The sequence below is a fragment of the Myzus persicae genome, unplaced genomic scaffold (assembly GCF_001856785.1).
Source record: "Myzus persicae strain clone G006 unplaced genomic scaffold, MPER_G0061.0, whole genome shotgun sequence".
NCBI classification, from domain to species: domain Eukaryota; kingdom Metazoa; phylum Arthropoda; class Insecta; order Hemiptera; family Aphididae; genus Myzus; species Myzus persicae.
In genome coordinates this window covers 35,258-58,877 of record NW_019104179.1, presented here as the reverse complement: position 1 = coordinate 58,877, position 23,620 = coordinate 35,258, and the positions used below count along the sequence as shown (strand labels likewise).

Sequence of the window (23,620 nt, the reverse complement as noted above, 5' to 3'; positions counted from 1 at the left end):
CCCGCAATCGTACGACGACGATATTTCTCCGGCGTTTTGTCGATAGAAGTGTAGAACAACGCGTGGAAAACATAAAACATAATAATATAATAAATAATAATATCACTGCTGCAGTACGCTCCGCCATACCAGGGATGGCAAATCCATGGCACGCGAAAATTTTGACTATTACATATTGCATGACACATAATGTTTAGGTAATAGGTGAAAAGCACAAGGCTTTTATCGGTCATTATAACGATTAACCGACAAACGCAGTGCCGCATGTACTTTATTGAGTGACTAATTATATAAGCCAAAAATATATCAACGAATTGGCGTCAAGTGTTCGACAACAAAAATCACATCGAAATAAATCATTGACAAAGCAATATTATCACAATTATTATATGTACCTAAACTAACCTTTTTTCATATACTAATACACATTAATCGTACACAATAAAATCATATAGTATAACAAAATATGATATTTTTAATTTTTTTTTTCGCGGAACGCTCTAAAAAAAAAAAGGTAATTTTGGGCACGCAGTGTTCAAAAGGTTTGCAATCCCCGCTCTACTCGTATTATAATATGCACGTCGGGGCCGGGCAAAATTTTTGGACGTGGATTCGATTTGCAGGCGGCACACGACGACGACGACGAGCGTTCGATCCGTTTCTAGCGTTATGCGCGCAGTTTACTCATTTCATTTCCCCCCCCCCCTCCCCCGCACGGAATCCGTACACAATCATCGTACGGCGACAATGATAACGACAATAGTAATAATAATGATGATGATGACGATGATAATAATTATAAAACGCAAACAAGGCCGAGCGCGACGACGATAATAATTAACGACGGTGTGTTGTATATTATTATAATATTGTTATGTGTATAATAATATGCACGAGACGAAAATATAACGCTGCAATGCATAATATAGTAACAACTACCCCCTTAATTTTGACGCAAGCGCAAGAGGGCGCACATAACTTTTCGGAAACGCTGCCCGTCGACCCCTGCGCGAAGTCTCGTGCGCGGAGCTTACGTCGCGCACACAGGCCGTACAGGTTATATGCCGTACGATGTTATGTATTTGAACGAAAGCGTCCGGCGGACCGCTACCGCACATAGGTATGTACCGCGGGGCGGTACCCTTTTCCACCAAAAGTGTACCTTTCCCTTTTCCACCAAAAGTGTACCTTTCCCTTTTCCACCAAAAGTGTACATTTACCTTTTCCACCGAGACGAGTTATATATACCACGCTCATAAATCGTGTTAAAAGCTGTTAAAAAGTAATAAGTCAAAATACAACATAGGTTATATAAATGTATATATAATGTTGCCTTATAATAATAACAATAACGTTTATAATAGTCAAAATTGTCAAATGTATAAATTTAATAAAAAAAAAAATCATTTAATAATGTCGTATAATAGTAAAATGTTACTTTACAACAGTTGGTGGATATTTTTTTCAAAAAATTGTACGATATAGATTTCACAAGATCGTACTTGTAATTTAAAACAATATTTTGTTTTGATTAATACATTTAGTGTATTATATAATATATTGTACTAAACACAATATAGGTTAAACAAAAATTGGTTAATACCGGAACACGGTTATATTATTACTTATACTTTGTCTCGCCCTGACTTTTATACCATATTATTGTATATATATATATATTTTTTTTTTTATTAAATTTGTACATTTTTATTATTGTGTTGTACATTAATTTATTACATTTTAACAGCTTTTAACATAACTTATAAGCGTAGTATATAACTCGTCTTGGGTGGAAATGATTATTGGTGATGGAAAAGGGAAAGGTACACTTTTGGTGGAAACGTGATGTACCGCGTATACCGGTGTTTTTCGACCTATTCGCCGTGCGGGCGACCCCCTTTTTGAATTTCGATTTCTCGGCGACCCCCTACGTGATTTTTCTTTTCTGCAAACTCGCATAGATCGTAATCGATAATAATCAATACTACAATAGTGCCGTACGCGTTGTACACTTTACGGTGCACTGCGCGAGTAGCACGTAAAATACATACGATATTGTAATTATTTTTAATTCAAAAAACGTAAAATATATTATTCTCACGATAATAGCAGTGTACCTATACTCGTATAATTGTGTAATGTTTATCGATTTTATTTTTCCGTCGCTTCGTCCGAGCTTTTCGATTTTCGTAGCATTTTAAATCATAAACGCCAACCTTGACGACAAGTTAGCGACCCCCTGGTTGAGAAACGCTGCGATTCGCAGGAAATCGAGTTGGGTACAATGTTCGAGCGGATTCGTTGTGATGTGATATAATATTGTAATAAAATATAATACATCATACCTGGGTATAGGGTATATTATATAATAACCGTATACACGGGGATTATTCGCAAAATATATGCTCACCCCCGCCCCGCTGCAGTGTGGGTACATCCATTAGTGATGCGTATTATTTTACTGAAATTCCGGTTTTCGAAAATATATTTGAGCGTGTACCTACACTAGCTGGTAAAATTACGAATACCGCGTTATTTAAAAATAAGCATTGGGATTTTTTTATATACCCGTTATACCATGTTTAAATAGCACTGTTAGGCGTGATTATATTTTTTCGAACGAAAATCACCATACTTTGTTCCTGTAAATAATTCTAGTTTTGGAAATATTCAAGTACACTATTAGACACGGTTATTTAAAAACATTAAGATAATTCTATGCCTACCTTTAAAGGGTACCTAGTTATATACCTAATTATACTTTTCGGATGAAAACTCTATTGCTGTAAATAATATTTTACTGTGTGACTTTTTTGAAAAGCTCGGCGAATCTAAATCGAATTTCAGACGACAAGTCTTTTTTTTGTTAGTTATTTAACTTTGTGCGCCAAGGCGACAGTAATTCGGCTCGATGATATATTATTGGGAAGATAGCGGGGGGTTATAAATTTCAGTTATTGATATCGATGTGTTAACAATTTTAAATTGTCTTAGTGCTATAAGTACTAGATTACACTGTACTACGATATCTTTCGCAATTTTTGTAAGACAATATTTAACGGCTATATTGGCTAATAAGTATTTACATTTAAACATATATATATATATACTTTAAAAAAGTGGTTGTCTTTTAAAATTAAAAAAATGCGCAAGTGCTCATCACGCTCTAAAATTACATTAAAAAAAAAAAAATCCAAGTAATCAAAAATACGGCCCTTGAAAATTCTGAAAATCGGGATTCGAATAATACGTCGTCGTTTAACGACAAAACAACGCGGATGCAAATATATATCGTAGAACGTCGATATAGTCGCCATTTGGTGATATCATCACGTCATTACCCCCTGCAAGTGGTGCGTAACACATGGTAACGTACGCCGCGGCGGCGAAACAACGACAATAATTATTACGAAATCACAGTGCATATATTTAACGCACACTCGGGTAATTAAATTGAAATCTATTATTGTGTAACGTGTATTAATTAGTTTTATGAAATCGGGGTGCAATACCTGCGCGCAGTTTATTATTTCTCCGGAAAGTACACCCACCGCCCACCCACAATACACACACACACACACACACACACACACACACACACACACACACATATATATATATGACATTCACCGGTGAGCACAGTATTATAGTCAAAGTTCTCCGAAAGTATTCGCGCACAACCTTGATCTTTGATCTGGAATTTAATGTGCGAATTCTGCGCTTTGAGCGCGTCGGAATATTGTCAAACTTTTTATTATTATATTTTGCGAGAAACACGAGAAGCCGCGGAGAAAAATAACAGCGCCGCCGCCCACTGCGCTCGCGGTGTGCCCGCGTTCGAGCATTTCGATTGCACGAATTCGAATTAAATATAATATATTTTATAGTCGTAATATTGTAATATTGTATACACTTACTTTGAGCGTTTTCGTTTTCTTCGGCATTTTCCAAATCGCTCGGAAAACTCGTCCGTTCGAAACACGTTGTGTATACCTACGTCTACTGCACATACCTACGGCGGCGTATATATACCGCCCGTCACGTCTGCACGATCGCAGCGCACATACCGCGACCGCGGTATCCGGCTTTCGAGTTGTCCGCGTCTAGGACCTAGGTATACCGACAACGCCGCCGCCCGCCCTAACCGCTGCGGTTCCGAGTGCGACTTATTGCGCTCATTGTTGTACATTGTAATATTAACATATTATATTATTATCGACGAGAGTGAAACCGTGTAGGCGTTCGTGGAACAACGTCTGTTCGCGATATACCCATAGACGTTTGAGTGATCATGGCAGTTTACCCGTTTGCCCAGATTGCAGTAAGTCTACTGCACAGCAGTATAGCTGGTCTGAGTACGAAAAACAAAACCCGTACACAATCAATTAACATTTTTGAAACAACCGTCGAACTTCAAACACCGTACTACTATATACGCACTACCCACACTCGAATATCCGCGCACCTATAATAATGTATATATGTTACCTAACGTGAATATTAATTAATTCAGCAATTTGAGTATAGGACGTTGCACAGGTAAGCGTAATATATGTATTATGTACCGACCTATTTGATTATGACTGAAAATAAACGAGGTCTAAAAGTAAAACTTTTAATGAAACATTGTTTTTGAACGCAAAGGGTTAAAGTTTTGATCCGGCAATTTTGAACTTTTAGCTTTTAGAACCACTGCAAATTCGAGGAATTATGAGCAACTTAATCTTAGTTAAATTTAAATATAGTATCAAGTTGATATACACGGATAATAATATAAATCAGAACACGATCACGAGTGTAGACCATATTATATAGTTATTGGAACTTCTACTAAATTAATAACATTCGTCAAAACTTTGAAACGCAAAGTTATAACCAAGATAAATACCTTATACCAACAAAACATGAAGTTTTTATCCTAATTACTAAATTTAAAAAGTTTGACGTCTAAAAAGTATTAATATTTTCACGAGCTCGCGCTAGGTATTTGCTTATAAACTGATGTTGTAAAAATGTAAAAAATAATTAATCGATATTTTTAATCATATTATCTATTGATGTTTATATATATGTCCCGATTTCTGATGGTACGATAAAATTTCATCATTCTGAACCGAATTGGGCCGCCGGGAAACCAGGAATATTCCCGGCGGGACACAACTGTTTTTAATAAATTTAATTTCGTTTCAGATAGATTATTACAAAATAAAGTGCATGGTTCAGCCCAATAACCATGTAAAAGCCACATATTTTCTTATTGCAACATGGCTATAAATACATCGTACAATGTATATTTTTAAGGCCTGTATGACCACGAATATAATATTATTATAGCTAGCACGTACGTATTTGTACATTTTACTGCTCCCATGCAGCAGTTATGATGACATAATGGCTGGAACATAATTATAGACGATATTATTATGACAAGAAATAATAAAAACGGAAATCATATATATTCTAAAATATATTTTAATGAAAACAAGAAAAATCCTCATACTCTAAAACTTTAGTGTCGTCATAAAAATATGTATGGGACGCGTTTCGTCAGTATAATATAGTGCGTAATATATTTTTTATTTTTACGAAGAAAAAAATCAACTTTGTTGTAGATCAAATAAATGATTTAATTTGAATTAAAAATTATTTTTTCACCGTTTATGATAATAATAAGCTCAGAGCTACCGAAAAGTTATGAATTTCCCGATTCGACACTCCTACGCATAGTTTTGTTTGGATACTATTAACTGAGTCTAAAATTGTTTTTGAAATAACACATTTTTTTCCACAAAATTCAAGTTTTCTTTTGTTCAAGAATATATTATACATATTTAAATGTTCCAAATCAAATTATAAATTAGGTAGTCTTTATCTACGAGATTTTTCTTAAATATTTACACACCATAACTCGTTTTATTATATTTCGTATTGCCATGAATAAAACATAAATAACAAATTATGAAGTTTGCGAGCAGGAATGGAATGCACCTACCCTCATGCCCAACTACCTACACACGTTCCTTTGCAAAGGTATTCGAGATGCTGCTGCGCTGTGTTGTTATATTTTCGAAGTAATAAAGGTCACAGGAAACATTTTACAATTCAAAACATTATTCTTAACCGTTATAACCCCCTTCAATATGTGTGTGCATTCGCGTGCCACTAAATTTTATTGACCTTTTCAAAAATCCTGCAAAAGGGATGTACAAACTTCATTGATTGACAGCGTAAACGAATGCAAATTCAACGATAAAATAGTATTTTTGCATTCGGATGAGATATTGAAGGCTGTTGGGTCTCAATCGATTTGTTCGCAATGTTCGAATGTGGAGTAGGTACCTACCAACGATATGCACACAGTAATGGCAGAGATTTATTTTTTTTTCGAACAGACAAAAGGTATAATATACACATTGATAGTAATAATATATACCTATACAAAATACATAATGGTCATTTGTTTACTCTTTTGTTTACCTTTCGGTATAAATTTAGCATTTGATTTTAATTATAAATCGGCTACAGTTCACTCGTAGGGATATTTTTTATACATCGGAATTAAAAACGAAATTACTTTGACATGTATATATACCATAATATATACTCCCCAAACTAAGTATAATACTATTATAAATACGTATAGACGAAATAATAAATGGATTCAATATCGTTATTTATTTAGGAATTAATGAAATTTTATCGACAGCGAAAAAAATCCCGGCATTATTGCAGCCTACCAATTAAGATAAGTACATTTTTGTTCTAAAACAAGGTTTAAAAATCAAAATAAATAGTAGGTATCACATTTCGCATATTAAAAACGATTTAAATGTCAAACAACACTTCCGCTCTAACTGATTTTACACGGATCCGTTTAAACATAATGGAAAATTGAAACGTTCTTCCTTAAAAATGAATAAAACGGATAAATTGACAATTTATTCGTGTGATAAAGAAAAACCAAAAACCAAACTCGGGATCTGAAAAAAAATGTAAGTCGAAGAATGCATTAAGTATGTACATAATTTTAATGATGAAACACCGCACTGTTATGCAAAAAATGAGGAACGCAGAAATGTAAAATATTAAATATTATATACAATTTTACTTGCCAGTTATGTATTACCATTATCGTTGAACTCGTTTTAGAGGAACAAAAAGCGCCCTTTTTTAATCCGAATGGAAGGGACGCAACAAAGAAGTTATTGATTTTACAAAGCGATATATTTGTTGTATTGGTTTTACAGCCGTCTTTATTTTTATTATCTTTTTCCGCGAACACTTAGGAGTGTTGAAAAAGTTACACGAAGCACCTTAAACGATCGGAAATCAAGTATGAATGATATTTTTGAAGAGGTTATTTTTCAATTGTCACGGTACAGTTTCCGCGAGCGCGAGGAAAGACGAAAACGTTTGAAGAAATATTCGAGCAAAGCACGATTTTTTATTTCGCCGAGTTCCGTTCGAAATATCGTTTATCGAACACACTTCGACTAATTCCGTCGTCGTAATTTCGTTCAAATTTAATTCCGTGACACGGCTTCCCCTAGACCATTTCTATGTTGTCTATAATGAAAACAATTATTTCCGAGCGCATTTTGAGCTCGGGAAACGAACGGTTTTTTATTCGCTGTTTGACGTTATAACAATAGAAATATTGCATAGGTTTGTTTTAAATGAATAAAAAATATAATTTGGTTCAATTCTTTCGCATTTTTGGGGTCTTTTTCGTTCGAAGTACAGTAATAATAATAAACCGAGCGATACCCAAGTATCGTAATGTCCATCCGGCAATCGTAACTTTCGTTTCCGCGATTACCCATCGAGACAATGGATAGTAACATTGCTGACTTTATGAAAACACTTTTATTTTTTCAACACACAATATTTACTAACATTGCTACATCCTAAGGTCGTCGTTGTCTACATTTATAAATATTATATATTATTAGCATTATTAAATTAAATCTCCATAAACCCATACACTACAGCTGATTAAATAAATTCGCATTTTCTTATTAGGATATGTTTTAAGAACTATACTCGAAACTATATGTGCGCAGTCGTATGAAAAAATGTTTTCCGTGTTTACAGAGCAATGATTTTTCAAAAGAACAAAAAATAATCAATACCTAAGAATAGTTTAGGATCAATTACGTTTTCCAAAATGTTTTGAAATCTGTTTAATATAAGTCGAAAAAAATTTTTTTAACGGTTCTATTATTTTTTCTAGAATCAAGTACTAATATGTACCAAACCAACTATGTGCTTTAACAAATATTTTCATTTTCATAAAAAAAACAACATAATATTAAATACATTTACTGTGTATATTTTATGTTTAAAATGTGTTTTTGCATTGTGTGAGTTATTTATTTTTATTACGTATGTTTAATGATATTATGGGTTACATAAAAAAAATATTTCAAAATAATTAAAAAGTGTTTGGTACTTTATTTTAACGGTAAATAAGAGAAATTGTTTCATAATAATTAAAAATATCTTACGCACTTATTTGTACCAACTACCAACAACAAAATCAGCTTGATTTTTTAAATGTTGTAACATATATAAATATCTTTTTTAATGGATTTTAGTATAAAAGGACTATTTTTTTTTTTTTTGAAAATGTTGAAACGAATTCTGGTTCACTAAAATTTCAATAAATTATTTAGAAATTTAAAAAATAATACTGGAATAAATGCTTGGCAGTCAGTCAAATATCTATATTCTAAAAACGAGTGAAATGTTTTTTTTGTACTTAATAAGATTTCCCATTTAAGTTTATAAAAAGGAATAGTACTGCATTGACAGCTCATTAAAAAAAATATATTTGTCATTAGAAAATTAAATATATTTCAATTCAAATTAGAGAGTCGAAGTTAATTAAGTAGAAGACAAAATTTGATGATTTCGCCATCAATATTTAAAAAAAAAAAATGAGCACTAAGTACCAGAATCAATAAAAAAATAGAGCTGCCGACGTTTAAAATACATTATTTATTTTGTTGTTTGTACAACTGAGCGCCTAAGGAATTTTAAATTGTTAAAACAACTGTCCGTAAAAAAATAACGAAACATAGTATAATTTTTAATTTTTTTTTTTTAAATTCGATTTTACCTATCCAATCATTGATACAACACGCGCACGACATAAAGTGCACTCCAATCGCTATCGGCCATGTTCACTGAAAGATAAAGCGCCAATCCGGGTTGGTAAATAAATAAAATGAGTTTAACAAAAAAAAATCCCCTACGCGCAGAAAAAAATCTCGAAAATATTTTACCAAACAATTTTGTCGTATACCTATGTATAATAATATTCAGAAATGTGTTTGAAAATGTCTTGTAAGTATATACGGCACAGGTACAAATATGTACAAAGGTAATATGTTTACGGTATACGCACGTATGCATATATATTATATATATATATGTGTGTATATTCATTTTGTATATAGTCATTAGGTATATAATACTATATATACATAGTGTCGAGTGTAGGCAGACACGAATATTATCGACTGTCTGTTTTTTTTTAAATTCCATTGTTTACTCTTAAAATAACAGAACAGTGACAGAAGAAATTACCGAAATACGCTTCGATCCATCTATATAAAATAAGAGACGGATTGCTACCCTTCTTGCTACCTATTCTGATGATGCACGCCCTTGGACTCGTAAATAACGTGCAAAAAACAGGTAGTCAACTGTCAAGACGAATGTAGTATTTCGCTTCCTTTACTTGTTTGTAATTACTTTTTCAGAATTTCGACGCTTTCGAATCCATCTATATAGGTAATACTGCAGCAGCTATTTCCCATTTAGTCCTCAATGTTTTCCTAACAAACATTTCGATTGTTATAACGTCCAGAACGAAACAAACGTCATGTACCTATGTGCAGTGTTGGACAGTGACTTAAAGTGCGTTACTCGTTACTGTAACAAAGTTACATTTTTTAGTAACGTTATGGCATCAGCTTTGTTATTATTATTTTTGGGTACCGCAAGAGTAACTGCGTTATTTATTGAGAAGTAACTTAGCAGAAGAACGCGTTACATTGTAAATTTAACTTCTTTTTGGTGGAGCGGGATACATCGTGGTGCTACATCACGGGGCTGCAGTCCTTCCCCTCGGATCCGCATCAGAAAATTTAACCATACTAATAATATTTAAGTAGCATGTAATCACAACATTTTTTCCAGTATAATCTAATATAATCATATAAATAAACGATTTTGTGTTGGTATTATTTTCAATTTAACTGATTATAAACTTTGATTACAGTCTATACAGGCAGCAACTCTTATAGTTTATTAGCTTATTTCGTTTTAAATCACCTTATAAAATATGTACACGTCACACTGACAGACAATCGTGCGGATTTCCGCTAGTAACGACTATTGGTAGGTCGGATCTTTTCTTCACAATTCATAATAATTAAACTATCACTCATTTGACGAAAGAGCAACTACGTCATTGTTACTAGTTACTTTTGAGTAAAAATGTAACGTTACGCATTACTTTTGTCGCGTCGAGTAACTAACAAGTAATCTATAGTTACCTATTTTATTTTGTAGCTCGCAGTAACGTAGGCACCTTGGTTACTTTTAAAAAGTAACTTACCCAACACTGCACATGTGTAGGTACATAAAAAATACAATATTAGCAACGTACGCGCGTAATACTGCAGGTAGACGACTTTTATCCGTACGCGTAGGTATATATGACCCGAACAAAATATGAGTTGTTGGTCGTTTGCATCATAGGCCCAATTACGGGATTTTTTTCGCAGCGAGCTTTTTCATGTTGCACGAGGACCTTTTGAATTTTGGGAATTGACCGCATGCGAGCAAACATCAAAGAAACCTTCCAAACACGAATGTATCCTATACACGCATATAGCACCGCCGAAAACTTATTATACAAAGTAACTACTATAGGTATGTCAAGTTGGCATATGGTAATCTTACACATAAATATATATATATACAACATGCACACCGTAAACATAGTTATACCCGCAGTGGTGGAGATAAGAATACATTAGCATTGTAACCTAACCATCGAATGTAAAATATTATGATGTACTGCCTATAATACCCATACCTACGCAATATAATATAGCGAATTGAATGAATAAAATATTGTAGGTACACATACATTCAAAACCGTGAACATTGTGACACTGTGTGACATTCTACAAGAAATAATACACACACACACACACACACACACACACACACACACACAAAAGTGTATTTTAATAATAATAACGCCTATGAGAAACCTATGTGAGAATTATTTGGGAGTTTCCAGTGAAATAGTCAACTTTCTTTGACATTTCCGCGATCTTCCCGGCCGTTCCGGACATTTTTTCCAGGAACGAAGTAATCGTGTTTCCGTATTTTTTTTTTTTAGTAAATGAATTATGCAGTTAGTTTACACTTTATCGCAGTTAATAAAGATCGATAGTGATATTTTAGATTCAGTCCGAGTAAGTTTTGTCGAAGAGAGGATGGATTTTATATCAAGTAAAAACTTAAGATATCGTAAAGAAATAAAAATACAGAAAAGAGAACTTTTATTCGAGTTGTAAAAAAAATCAAAATCGACAAAATTGGAATATTCAACTTTGCAGTCTGTAATACCTGCGCAACCGTCCAACTAATTTTGCATTCAAGTTAGGCAGCCATACTTTCGATGTATAAAATTATTCACAACAGAGGTTTATTGATGTAATTTCTTTTAAATACAAATTTGTGTATTGGAACTGCAATTAATTTTTTTTTAAACATGACGCATAAAATTACGCGAAGTCTTATAAAACCACAATTTAAAAAACCTATGAAAAATTAATTCTGCATCCACGGCATTAATCATTTACTTTCGAAATATAAGTAATAAGTAACAGTTTTTTTTTCTAACATCAATTTCTGTCAAAACCAATGTATGAATGAAGCCATTTAATTTTTGCTAAAATCGATAAACAGCCATTTCATATACATTATTTCCAATTTCATTATTACTCATAAAATATGTATATAATTAATTTCGAGAAACCGTTGAAAGTATTTTTCATAAATTTTTCAAAATTGTATCAACAACGAATATCATTGATAATGTAAACATAAATGTTTTCCTATGTCTGAATAGATTTATTTTTTTAAATTTCCCAACGAAATCAAATCTAACACAAAATACATAATAATCGGCACAAACAAAGTAGAAATAACAGACTATATCGAAGTATAAATCCTATTTAATAATATATGAGATCTTACATAAAAGAAAATGTATCACAAATGCGTTTGAATAATTTTAGAAAGGCATAGATATAGAGTGACAAGTTATCACCTTAGTTACCTCTAGACATTCGATTTTTTTTTAACTGAATATGGAACGTTGATGTCACAAAAAAAATAAAAATCGAATATCTACTGTAACACACATTTATAAATGATACCGTATTTTTATCTCAATTTAGAGTATCAGTTTCCGAAGGTTCCAACAATATTATAGAGTCAGTATAGTAACCCATTCTGAACAACTTTGTTACGTATATATTATCAAACGATTTTGCGGCAAATGTTTTAATTGGTTTTTTCTCGTTAATAAGAAAGCGAACACAGACGGTATTTCAGTATTATTATAAGATTCAACTGCATTGGCTCTATTTAAATAGGTAATATTATATTATAGGTATATTTTTTTAATCTTTAATATAAATTAAAAAAAAAAAAACTTTTGAGTTATAATTTATCAAACTTTAACACGATCTGCAAAAATGTCTTCTTTGAAAAAAAAATGTTCTCGTTCGTCTCGCTTCACTTATCCTGAGCTCTCTGACTAAGGATCGAGTTGTTTTTATACAAAATAATATGAAAATAATGGTAATTCATCGGATTCAAATAATATTTGGTTTGTATAAAACAGTTCGGTTTACCCGGTGTATATATTAAATAAATTATAAGTATTTACAAAAAAATACCACACGACGAATAAGTACGGTTTTATGTTTCATCAAGACCTTTTTAATATTTTCAAATCGTACAGAGAAATGTCGAAGTTTTGAAATACATTAGAAAGGTACTATTTAACTCGTAAAATGTTACGTTTTAGTACCTATCTAAAATTACAAATGTTTTAAATTAAAAAAATATAAAGTTAAGACTATCAATTTGTAACAATTATCGTTTATTGGTGTTTTTTCAAAATTTCGATGAATACATACATTTAGAAAAAAAAATTAATTTAAGAACATAATAAGTTATTTATAGAGGGGCTAGGTCAATAAGATTTTTGAAATTTTTTATTCAAAAGTATACAGTTATTAAATAATTGCAAAAATTGAATTTGAACAAAAAAACTTGAAATCCGATGAAATAATATTTGACCCTGGATCTCACTTTATTCTTAACCTCAATTTATCGAAACAAATGTCAATTAACAATTTGTATAAATCCACTATTAATTAAACTAAGTTTTGAAGTTAAGTTTTCAATTAAATATTATATATATATATATGTGTGTGTATATACAGGGTGATTTGTCAAGCATGTTTAACCCTCATTGTTTCCTTAAATAATGAAATTATAGAAATCCAAACATTAGGAATATTAAACTACACAGACTTTTTTTTTCAAATTCTTGATTTTTTTGTTGTACTAATTAAGGAGTAGAATGTTTCAAAAAAACGTGATTTCTCAAATCAGAAGTCCTTTTTTTTATTGTAAATTATTTAGTGAATATTTTTTTGAAAATTTTGATGCACGCAATTCAAAATGTGGATGAGTAATTTCTCAATCATTAAAACCTTTATTCTAAGGATAATAGTCCTTAAAAATGGTTTTACAAAAATATAAAACAGATGTAGTATTGGATCTAGTATTTTGTATACTCGGATCATTTTTACAAACTATTTATGTCGATAAATTAATATAAATCAACAGAAAATAAAAATTTTTAAATTTTTAAAAAAATAGTCATTGAGTAGGTATATTTAAAAAATTCTAAAAATCAGAATTTTAATAAATTCGTTATTAAAAGAAAAATGGAGATGACGTATATATTTGAATAAATAATAGGAATATCATATTTATCATTAATAATTTAACATTAGGTAAGCTATTTAACTTGTCAAGTTAATTTCAATGCCTAGGTAATTGAATAATTTCCAATTTGTTAGTATCTTATCATTCATATAGGTAAGTACATATTTTCAAACACAAATTTAATTAATTATACTTGCAATTATTAAAATGTTGAAAAAAAAATAAATTGATTGATTCGATAAATTATAAATAAGTACAAATTTAATTTATATTTACAACAAAACAATATTTTTGATTTATTCTTTCTATTCTAAGTGAAACATGGATCTATTGTTATTTAATATTTAATATCAAAAAAATATTTCGTGAGTAAACGGTTTTATTTATACAGTAGAAATGAGTGCTCTGCAATTTTTAGATAGCCTAGTTATATATTTATGTACTGGAAATTCAACACATAAGATGCGTCATATAGTACCCACCCTACTACCTACCTATATACATACCTACTATGGAATGATATGATGTGATATAATTATCTTAATTCGTAATACAATTTTTGTTGAAAATAAATAAATACATTGATAAATAATACAATGTTATGGACTATGATACCAGTGCAAATTTGTTTTATATATTAAAGTGGTACATATTTTGTATAATTAAATACATTTTAATGTTATTAGGTAGTAAAATACTATAGCTATACACTTAAGCACTTGTAGCTTTAATATTTAGATTATTAATTATTGTACATACCTAGGTATATTTATTGGCACAACTGGTATAAGTATAACTCAATCAAGTACCTATATTGATGTAATTTATAAATTATCATCAACAACAACCTTAATAAAGTTCAAAAGTGTTTACATGGTTGACAGTGTTTAATTTATTAGAACTCCATAAAGATACATTTCAAAACACAAGTAGGTACCGGGTACCTATATCAAAAAGTCCTAATTGTTTATACAAGACTCTAACAATGCAAACATCATTACAAATAATCTAGATATTAAATAGGTAATCCTATTTCATCTAGATTATTAATTTTGCTCAATGTTTACAATTTTAATATTTTTCTTACTCATACATTTTGAAAGCCATAAAATATTATATATTGGCAAAACTCCTAAATTTAAAACTATTATTGAATCGTGTACTAAGAAAAAGTATTATAAATTTTAAGATATTTCAAAAATAACAAAATAGATGAATTTTAAAAAGAAAAATGTTTATATATTTAAGTAAGTATAAATTATATGCAATTATCTAGTTTTAGTACCTAAAATAATAAACGAAAAATATTTATACACTAACTTATTAAGTTTCAGAACTTTGAACATTTATTTAATAGTTAGTTCATCACTTATTATCATTTATTTTAATTAAATGTAAAAAACATGAAAACATTATTTAAAACTTTCTTTCTTTTCTTATCAACTTGTGAGTAGCTCAAAATAAAATTGATCTAGCTTAACTACACAAGGTGCAACTAATAATAAGTACCAAACTATACTCTGTCTTAAAATGAGAATAATCAGTCGGATTATCGTCAGTTCTGCTCATCTCTTAACAACGATCAGTTGTTAGCACGATCACGTAGTTCTTAACACCAACCGCCTCATTCACAATGCACAAAAAACAATTGTTCTCCATTGAGACAGAGTATATAAGTAATAATTTGATTCATCAAAATAAAGAGTTGTAAACGCAAACCATGTCTAACAGGAACAGTAAATAATGCGTAAGATTCCTATGAAAATACAAAAATGTTTAAGTATCTAATCAGCAAACATGAGAAAGAACTAAAGAAGATTAATAATCCAATATGAAAAGGTAACATCTTATGTCAAAAATATGTATAATATATAAATGTATAAATCTTTGTATGTAAGAAAATGTAATACGTATTATTTACTAAGTACTTATAATATTAGATACATCAGATACCAACATTATAGGTACCTACCAACAATTGTGCATTAATTATTTGAAAACAACCATTTATTAATATTGGTATACTTTATATTTTTAACTCACAAAAACTAGTTATTTTGTATAGAAAGACAACAACGGGGTACAAAAATCTTTATCACAGAATTAAGAATTATCAAAAGGTATACAAAATTAATTATTGATTACTATAAAGTATATTAGCTTTGTGTTTGATAATTTTACTAATCAAATGGTCATTACTGTAATACCATAATTATTACATTTAAGTGGCAACTTATGTGACTGTATATTATATTAAAAATATAAGAAACATATTGATTTTTTTAATGTAAAAGGGTTACATTGAAACCAATTGCAAGACATCCGCTCAACCTTTTTTATAAATAAGTAATAGGTACAATAAGTAGGTATAACACATAATATTTAAGGTCAATGAATATTATGTTCAAATTACCTATCAGTAATTGTCAAAGCAACAAAGATTATTAGGTATAGAAATTGTTAATTATTAATATTAGTTTTATTAATTATCTTATAATATATTTTATCAGTATTATGAATCACCTAAATTATTAGTTAAATAAAAACAAAAATATTGAAATATTAAACTGTAAGTAGGTACCTATATATTACACTCAACACTAATAAATATGTGTTTTGTAATGTCGTTGAAGTATCGGTCTCTTTTTAAATGTATCCGATACATTCTTGACAAGTAAAAAAATATTGGTACATGACAAAAATTGCTCACCCAAAATTAATTTATTCAAGCAATGTAGGTAGTTATTTAAGTTATTTTTAATATGATAATGAATCAGTTTTTTTTTTAAATTAAAGGATGATATCTGTTCAACAAATATATTATATCCATTAAATTAAGTTAATTGTATTGGAGGCTACCTACTCAATTAATATTAAAGCATTATATCTTAAGAATAAAACACATACATTTTTATACATAATATTAACTAATACAATTATTAAAACTACAATATATTTGTTTAAGAATTAAATTATGAGAGTTTAAATTAACCTATACTTAATACAGCTAAGGTAGTTTAAAAATATTTTTTTTGACATAAGATTTTACATATTTTAAAATTGTATTTACTATTAAATAGTTATTGGCTATAAAGAAAAAGTATGGAGGTAAGCACTACTACATATCATAATGACTCATTACTTTGATATTCAACAAATTTCAGATTTAAATTAGTATATTAATTATTCAAGTTACTTTATAAAACAAAAACATGCACACAAACAGACAATACAAGAGATTTTACATGCAACTTTAGAATACAATAAAAATAATATTGGTCTCAACGAATTTTTATAGTAAATTTTATTAGGTAAGTACCTAGTGTTTTAATAAAATATATTTTCATATCAAAACAATAGACAAACTACAACAGTAACAGAACATATTATTTATTAAAAATCAAATAACACATTGTAAAATAAATACTTGGTAAGTTGCAGAAATCATAAAACATCACTTCTTTTATATTAGGTAATAAAGTAAACAATGGCAATATTGTTTAATTACTTGCATGCATAAGCAATAATACTGATAGAAATCCGGTAAATAATTCAATCTATTCTTCCACTTAGGTATCTATAACTGTGTAGAAATTCAACTCATACCTAACAAAAAAAATATAATTTCTAGTTTTACAAATAAAAATACATAGGTGGGTAACACTAAACCTAGAAGTTATAATTGGATTCAATCGTCAGTTTATTTAAGCGACGTATCGCGTATGATTTTTTTTTATGTATTACCCAATTATAACGCAACATAAAGTAGAATACGTACCCAGAATTCTTGGTCCTCTGATATTTCACGTTGAATGAGTTCACTGAACGACAGCTTACAGTTGGCCACAAACAAGTCTTCAATGACAGCATCGTGGAACACCGTCAAGCCCAGTCGGTTGGCGTCGTGAACGTCTTGAGTGAAATACTCGTTCCAGACTGGATCATAGGTCTTGGGCACAGTGGACGACCGCAGCAGTATGTTGTCGTCGACGTCGATGCTGACGTAGGCGTCCAGCAACGGGTCCTCGGGTTTCAAAAACGACATGTTCTTCAGACGTGTCTGCAGGTCAGTGGGCCGCAGGCCTGAGGCCTCGCACAGCTTTATGCGTATGGTGCCCGTGAACGTCTGGTCCATCGAAACGGTCGAACGGTCGCCATCGTCTTTCTTCTCGACACCGATCATGGTGACAGGAAGTGCGGACGCGGATCTGGACAGGACGAAAAGAATTCAACGACAGGTCGACCTATCCTCTTGCCGCTCGGACACCGCTCAGACCATGTAATATTATGATACGATTATAACGTCGGTAATATTGTTCTTGTGAACGTTAATTAATTAACTGGCAAATTGGACAGGTGCAGGCATCGGTGAACGCGCGAAGACGGTGTGGATTAATTAAATTTTTATTCCGTCGAAGAACGACCGAAAATATTGCGGCGGTATTATTTCAGCAACAATAACAAAATTGAACGCGGCCCTTTCTCGGCGGTGGTGGTGACGAGAGAATAACAACAACAACAACAATTGTTATGATATTAATATCGCGCGCGACATTCAACGGCGGCGGCGGCGGACGTAACGCACCATTGTCTGCCGTCCGACTACTAACCGCGGCGGCCGCGTACGTAGACGTACGTCGGCGGTCTTTCCGGAGCGGTGTCGGCGGCGGCGGCGGCAGCGACGGCGGCGGCGGTGGTACAAAGAACGCGGCGACTGAATTGATAATAGCTGCTGCTGCTGCTGCTGCTCCGACCGACCGACCGACATCAACCGCGGGCGCCCATTTTCGTAATGCTCCGGTCACATCCTTTTTTTCCTTCTCACCGCACACACTCGGCGGCGGCACACTCGCGCGTCACGGGCGCCGTCGCCAGCTATCGATGTTTGCGGCACATCTCATCCGGTACCCTCCTGCCCCCCGCCCGTGCCGGATAAGCGCGGAAGGTGCGCCCCCCTCCCCGTCGTCCCGCGGTACGACAATCGTGTCGATTTCGATGGCGCGACGTCGTCTCGCCTGACGGGCCCGCCGCCGCCGTCGCCGAACAATCGAAACCGCGCGGGGCGGGGGATGGCGAGACGAAATATCATCGCCGATAGTATCGATTCCGCGCGCGCGCGCGCGCACGCACGCACGCACGCAGTAGTGACAACTGCCGCGGGACGGCGCTCTAATTTGATAATGCGAACAGCTGAGTTTCGGCCGTGCCGCCGCCGGTCCGACACCGTCCGTCGTCCGCCGGTGGCCGGCGGTGTGGGCACCACGCTGGGTCGGGTCGTCGTCGTCCGAAACGGCCGCGGCAGGCGCCACAACGATTCGCGGCGGATGGCGCCAATTTCATTACGAACAGACGTCGCACAAAGACGCGCGCGTGTACCTATATTAATAATAATAATAATAATAATAATAATGACAAGACCCTTGGCGAAAAATTTGACGATCGGGTTTGTGCAAACAATTCGGCGACGGCGGCGGCGGCGGTGTTTGCGGATTGCGCAATGTTTTCTCGTCCGCCGTCCGCGGGTGACGCGCGCGTGGTTACAATGTTGCGGGAGGTCGGGGCGACGTCGTCGTCTTGGCCTCGGCCCGCCGCCGCCGCGGAGCTCGGGGGAAAACAATTATTGCGTGGCGAAGACGCGCGCACGAAATCCGAAAACACAACACACGCGGAAACCCGATGCCGCCGCCGCCGCCGCCACCGCCGCCGCCGATCTTCGGCGACCCAATAACGCACGCCCATATTAGATTTACGCGGCGCGTCGTCTTCAGTACGCGTGCAGCGGGCGAGGGGCGATTTCGTGCTATACGCGCGCGCCGGATCGTTAAGAACGCAAACACGACGTGCATAAAACCCTTATTGCGGCCCGTCGCCGTCGTCGTCGGCCAGTGCCCGCACATTACGGGCGGCGACCGAATCCCGCGGGGCGGTGCGGGGAATACCCAAAAATATAATACACGCCGACTTCGACTCGACGACCCGTTTCCTGTATACAATATTGTATGACGGCGTTATTGTGACGGCGACGACGACGTCATAAAATAACATAAATATTTGTTCGCGAGTCTTAAAAATATGTACTCCTAATTCCGTCTTGTTTGGCGTACATTACGTAGTGTTATGATATAGGGGGTATTAAAGCAGATGAGGTTCCCGACCGGGGGAATCACCCAGGGGGAAATTTAGAGTCTGCTCGGGGGGGGGGGGGATATAGCGACGACGGAATTACGAAAGCGATGATTATATGTTATTTTACAATGTGCAAAATTGAAATCACTGTATTACTAGCGAACTTTACAAAATAATTATTATATTATATTGTGGGTATAACGATATATTATATACGTATAGAGTGTCGACAGACCGAGATTGTTATTTATAAATTTTTTTTTTTTTATTTGTCGATGAAAATTTTTAAATTTAACAACAGTCCATAATTACAAAACTCGATCGTCTATCTGTTTCGAGCAAAGCTTGATAGTTACAGATAGAGAGTGTGTACAATATTATATGAATAAATAAATATCGTGTACAGTTTAGTTAGTGATTTAAATAAAACAATTACAGTGAAACCCGTCTCATCCGAACCCTATCGATAAGACGGGATCCTTTTCTGCGCGGAAATTTATTATGGCCCCGGCAGACTTCTATAATTTAACACAGGATTAAACCCTTGATGATAAAACGGAACCTGTCTAACGTAAAACGGAAAGCTATTTATTGGTTCCGCAAAATCATATACACCTCACGGAAAAACACATCGTGTAATGAACGAAAATATTTTTGATACCCACGTTTATTTTGCTAATAAACGATAGTTATTGAGTGCAGCGATTAATCCGTATCGACAGATGAGTACATTTTATCTTGGATCAACACACGGGCGGGGATCTAGAACATATTTATGGGGGGGGGGGGGCATCTTAAATAAAATCAAAAACGGATACGGCCGAAACGCTATCGGCGATAGATATGCATTTTATCGGCTGCAGAAAGTAGATATAATAGACAATTCACTAGAGTCCACGAGGGGGGCATAGCCCCTTGCCCCCCCCCCGGATCCGCGCCTGTCTACACATCAGTGCTTATTATTGTCACTGTAGTCGTAGTTTACCTGTCGTTTCGTGTCGTTGTTTTGCTCTCATAATGTCTTCAAAGATTTGTTTAGGCCTATGACATGTATAGCCTATGATATTTTTTATTATTGGCCGGAAAATGTTACAACCTCAATCGTGCGGAATATTATACCTCCATATTACGGAATTTTCCTTTTTATTCAGTCGTATGGAAACCTGCCTAAAACGGAAATTTTTATTGGTCCCTTGCAATTCCGCACGAGACAGGTTTTACTGTAAAATGTTATAGAAAAATCAAAATTACGAGAGAAATAAAAGATTTAGTGTTTAAACATATTTACAAATTAAAATTAAGAATCGTAATAAAAATAATACAAAAAACAAATTATGAAGTTAAATTACTTGAATGTATCTATTTAGTAATATATAAATAATACAATAATAGATTAAATTAATTTTAAGAATAAATACTTATAAACAAATTATTTAACACTATTTTGACGCTGATGGATGTTTTTTATACTCATACGGCATTAAGTTAAAGTACGTTGGCCCTAAGTAGTCCACAAGTGATTGACCAAAAGATTTTTTGGCATATTTGACAAGAATATTATAAACCATATTTTCTCTTTTATTTTCAAAAAATGTATTATTTTTTCCCTTTATTAATCGCTTAAGCATAAACATAATTGCTATTTTTTTTATAGAGGGATTTGTGTCTTGATGTTAATATTATTGTTTTTATATTCAATATTTTTTTCTCATACTTAATATTATTACTTCGAAAGTTGATTTATAATACATTTTCAAAATGATGAAGATAATAAAAGTAAATGGTTGTAAATTGTGTAATAATTTATAGTTAATTTTTATGATGTTTTATTTGTAGCGCTCATAAAAAAAAAATTGGCCTTAACTCTAATTTAAGGGGGGGGGGGGAAATGAGATTTTAGTAGATTTACAATGGGGGCGTAGAATGAAAAATGTCGGGAACTTCTGTATTATAGGTAATATCTAATTATCTTTCTGTGCCTTGAAGGGTGCTACCCGCGATGGGTAACTTCCCTACCGGTTAGGTTATATATTTCTTCTGCGATTGGACTTGTTCAGAGATTTATTTAAAAATTTTGAAAAATATATTAATACAGACGTGAGGTTCACAGTCCGACGTCCAAAAAATCCATTGTAGTGCCCAACGTGGGATTTAAAGCGAAAACCGTAAAATGAAACTGCAGTATAATTCTCAATGTTTCACCCTCACTTCCCCTCCTGCGTGCGAATTATTTTAAACTCAAAAAACTATTGTGAATTTAAGCCGGACTTTGTTTTTTTTTTTTTAATTACATTAATAATATCTTATAAGGGTTATATTGCATTCTAGTTTTTTATGGAAATAGACATTTTTTGTCCACAAGAATTTAAAAAAAGCTAAAAAAAATAAGAAATTTCCTATATCTATAAACAGTTCAAATGAGTAAAATCATTTAGAATTTTATGATGTATGGAAAATGATAATATATTCATTTGGTCAATACAGCGTTGGGAAAAACAAAAAAAAAAAAAAATAAAGAAAAACCAGTTTTCAAAAAATCGATTTAGTTCTTTTGGTTTAACTAAAAAGTCAACAACCGCAGATGCTTTAAATTTTCACCGGATGTTTGCTTATATTATCATTTTCTATACATCGTTCGATTTTGGAAAACAAAAGGTGAATATTTCATAACTTCTCAATATTATTATATGTAAATTTATTTATCTGAATAATTACTAAATCTAGCTAAAACCAATTAAAATGTACGTTGAAATAATTTATTCATCTGCGCTACAAGCAGACTGGTGACAATGGAAACCGTTGTATATAAAGTATGATGTACGTACTGCAATCATAGTAAAAGCATTTAATTTTAGCGTTATTCTATACTATTCTATTGAAAGTATTGAAGGATAAAGATTTAGTGTGTTTATTCGTGCTAAAATTGATAACATTTTAAGTATAGATCCTGTGCCCTGTTCCTGCAATGATTATACTAAGATCCACCACCAAAATAATGTACCCTGTGTTCGGCGCCATCACTTAACATGATACTACATCTCATTAGGTAGTCATTAACAATTAATTTAAGACTTTATAACTTATAAATTATAACTATCACAATGTTATGAAAAAATAAAAATGGAATGCTTCCATAAAATTCAAATTTTTTTTAACACGCGTGCCTCTAATGTACATCCTTTAGAAGTCAAAACATAGACGAAAAATATTTAATACATTGATAGATAGTGTTTGAACTGTACTGTCTGTACTGTATCCTCCTTGTCTGTCCATTGACCGAAGACTGATGAAGAGTATACCAATTAATATAAACATAGCTCATATTATTACATATGTACGGAAAAGCGAGCAAGAGAGATGGGGGTTTCTGTGGACTCGATACTAAGACTTTATAATAGCCCCCCCCCTTAAATGAAATTGTATGTACATTCATGGACCA

The 23,620-nt window shown here is 33.0% G+C and overlaps 1 protein-coding gene across 1 annotated transcript in view; it reads right to left on the bottom strand.

The window, feature by feature from the left end:
* The window catches only part of LOC111039668 (protein kinase C), a 46,732-nt gene extending 27,815 nt beyond the window's left edge, over positions 1-18,917 (bottom strand). The window contains exon 1 of the mRNA XM_022323261.1: positions 17,834-18,917. Within this exon, the coding sequence (XP_022178953.1) occupies positions 17,834-18,238 (405 nt within the window). The 5' untranslated portion in view covers positions 18,239-18,917. The remainder of the gene's footprint in view (positions 1-17,833) is intronic.
* Between the last annotated feature and the right edge of the window lie 4,703 nt (positions 18,918-23,620).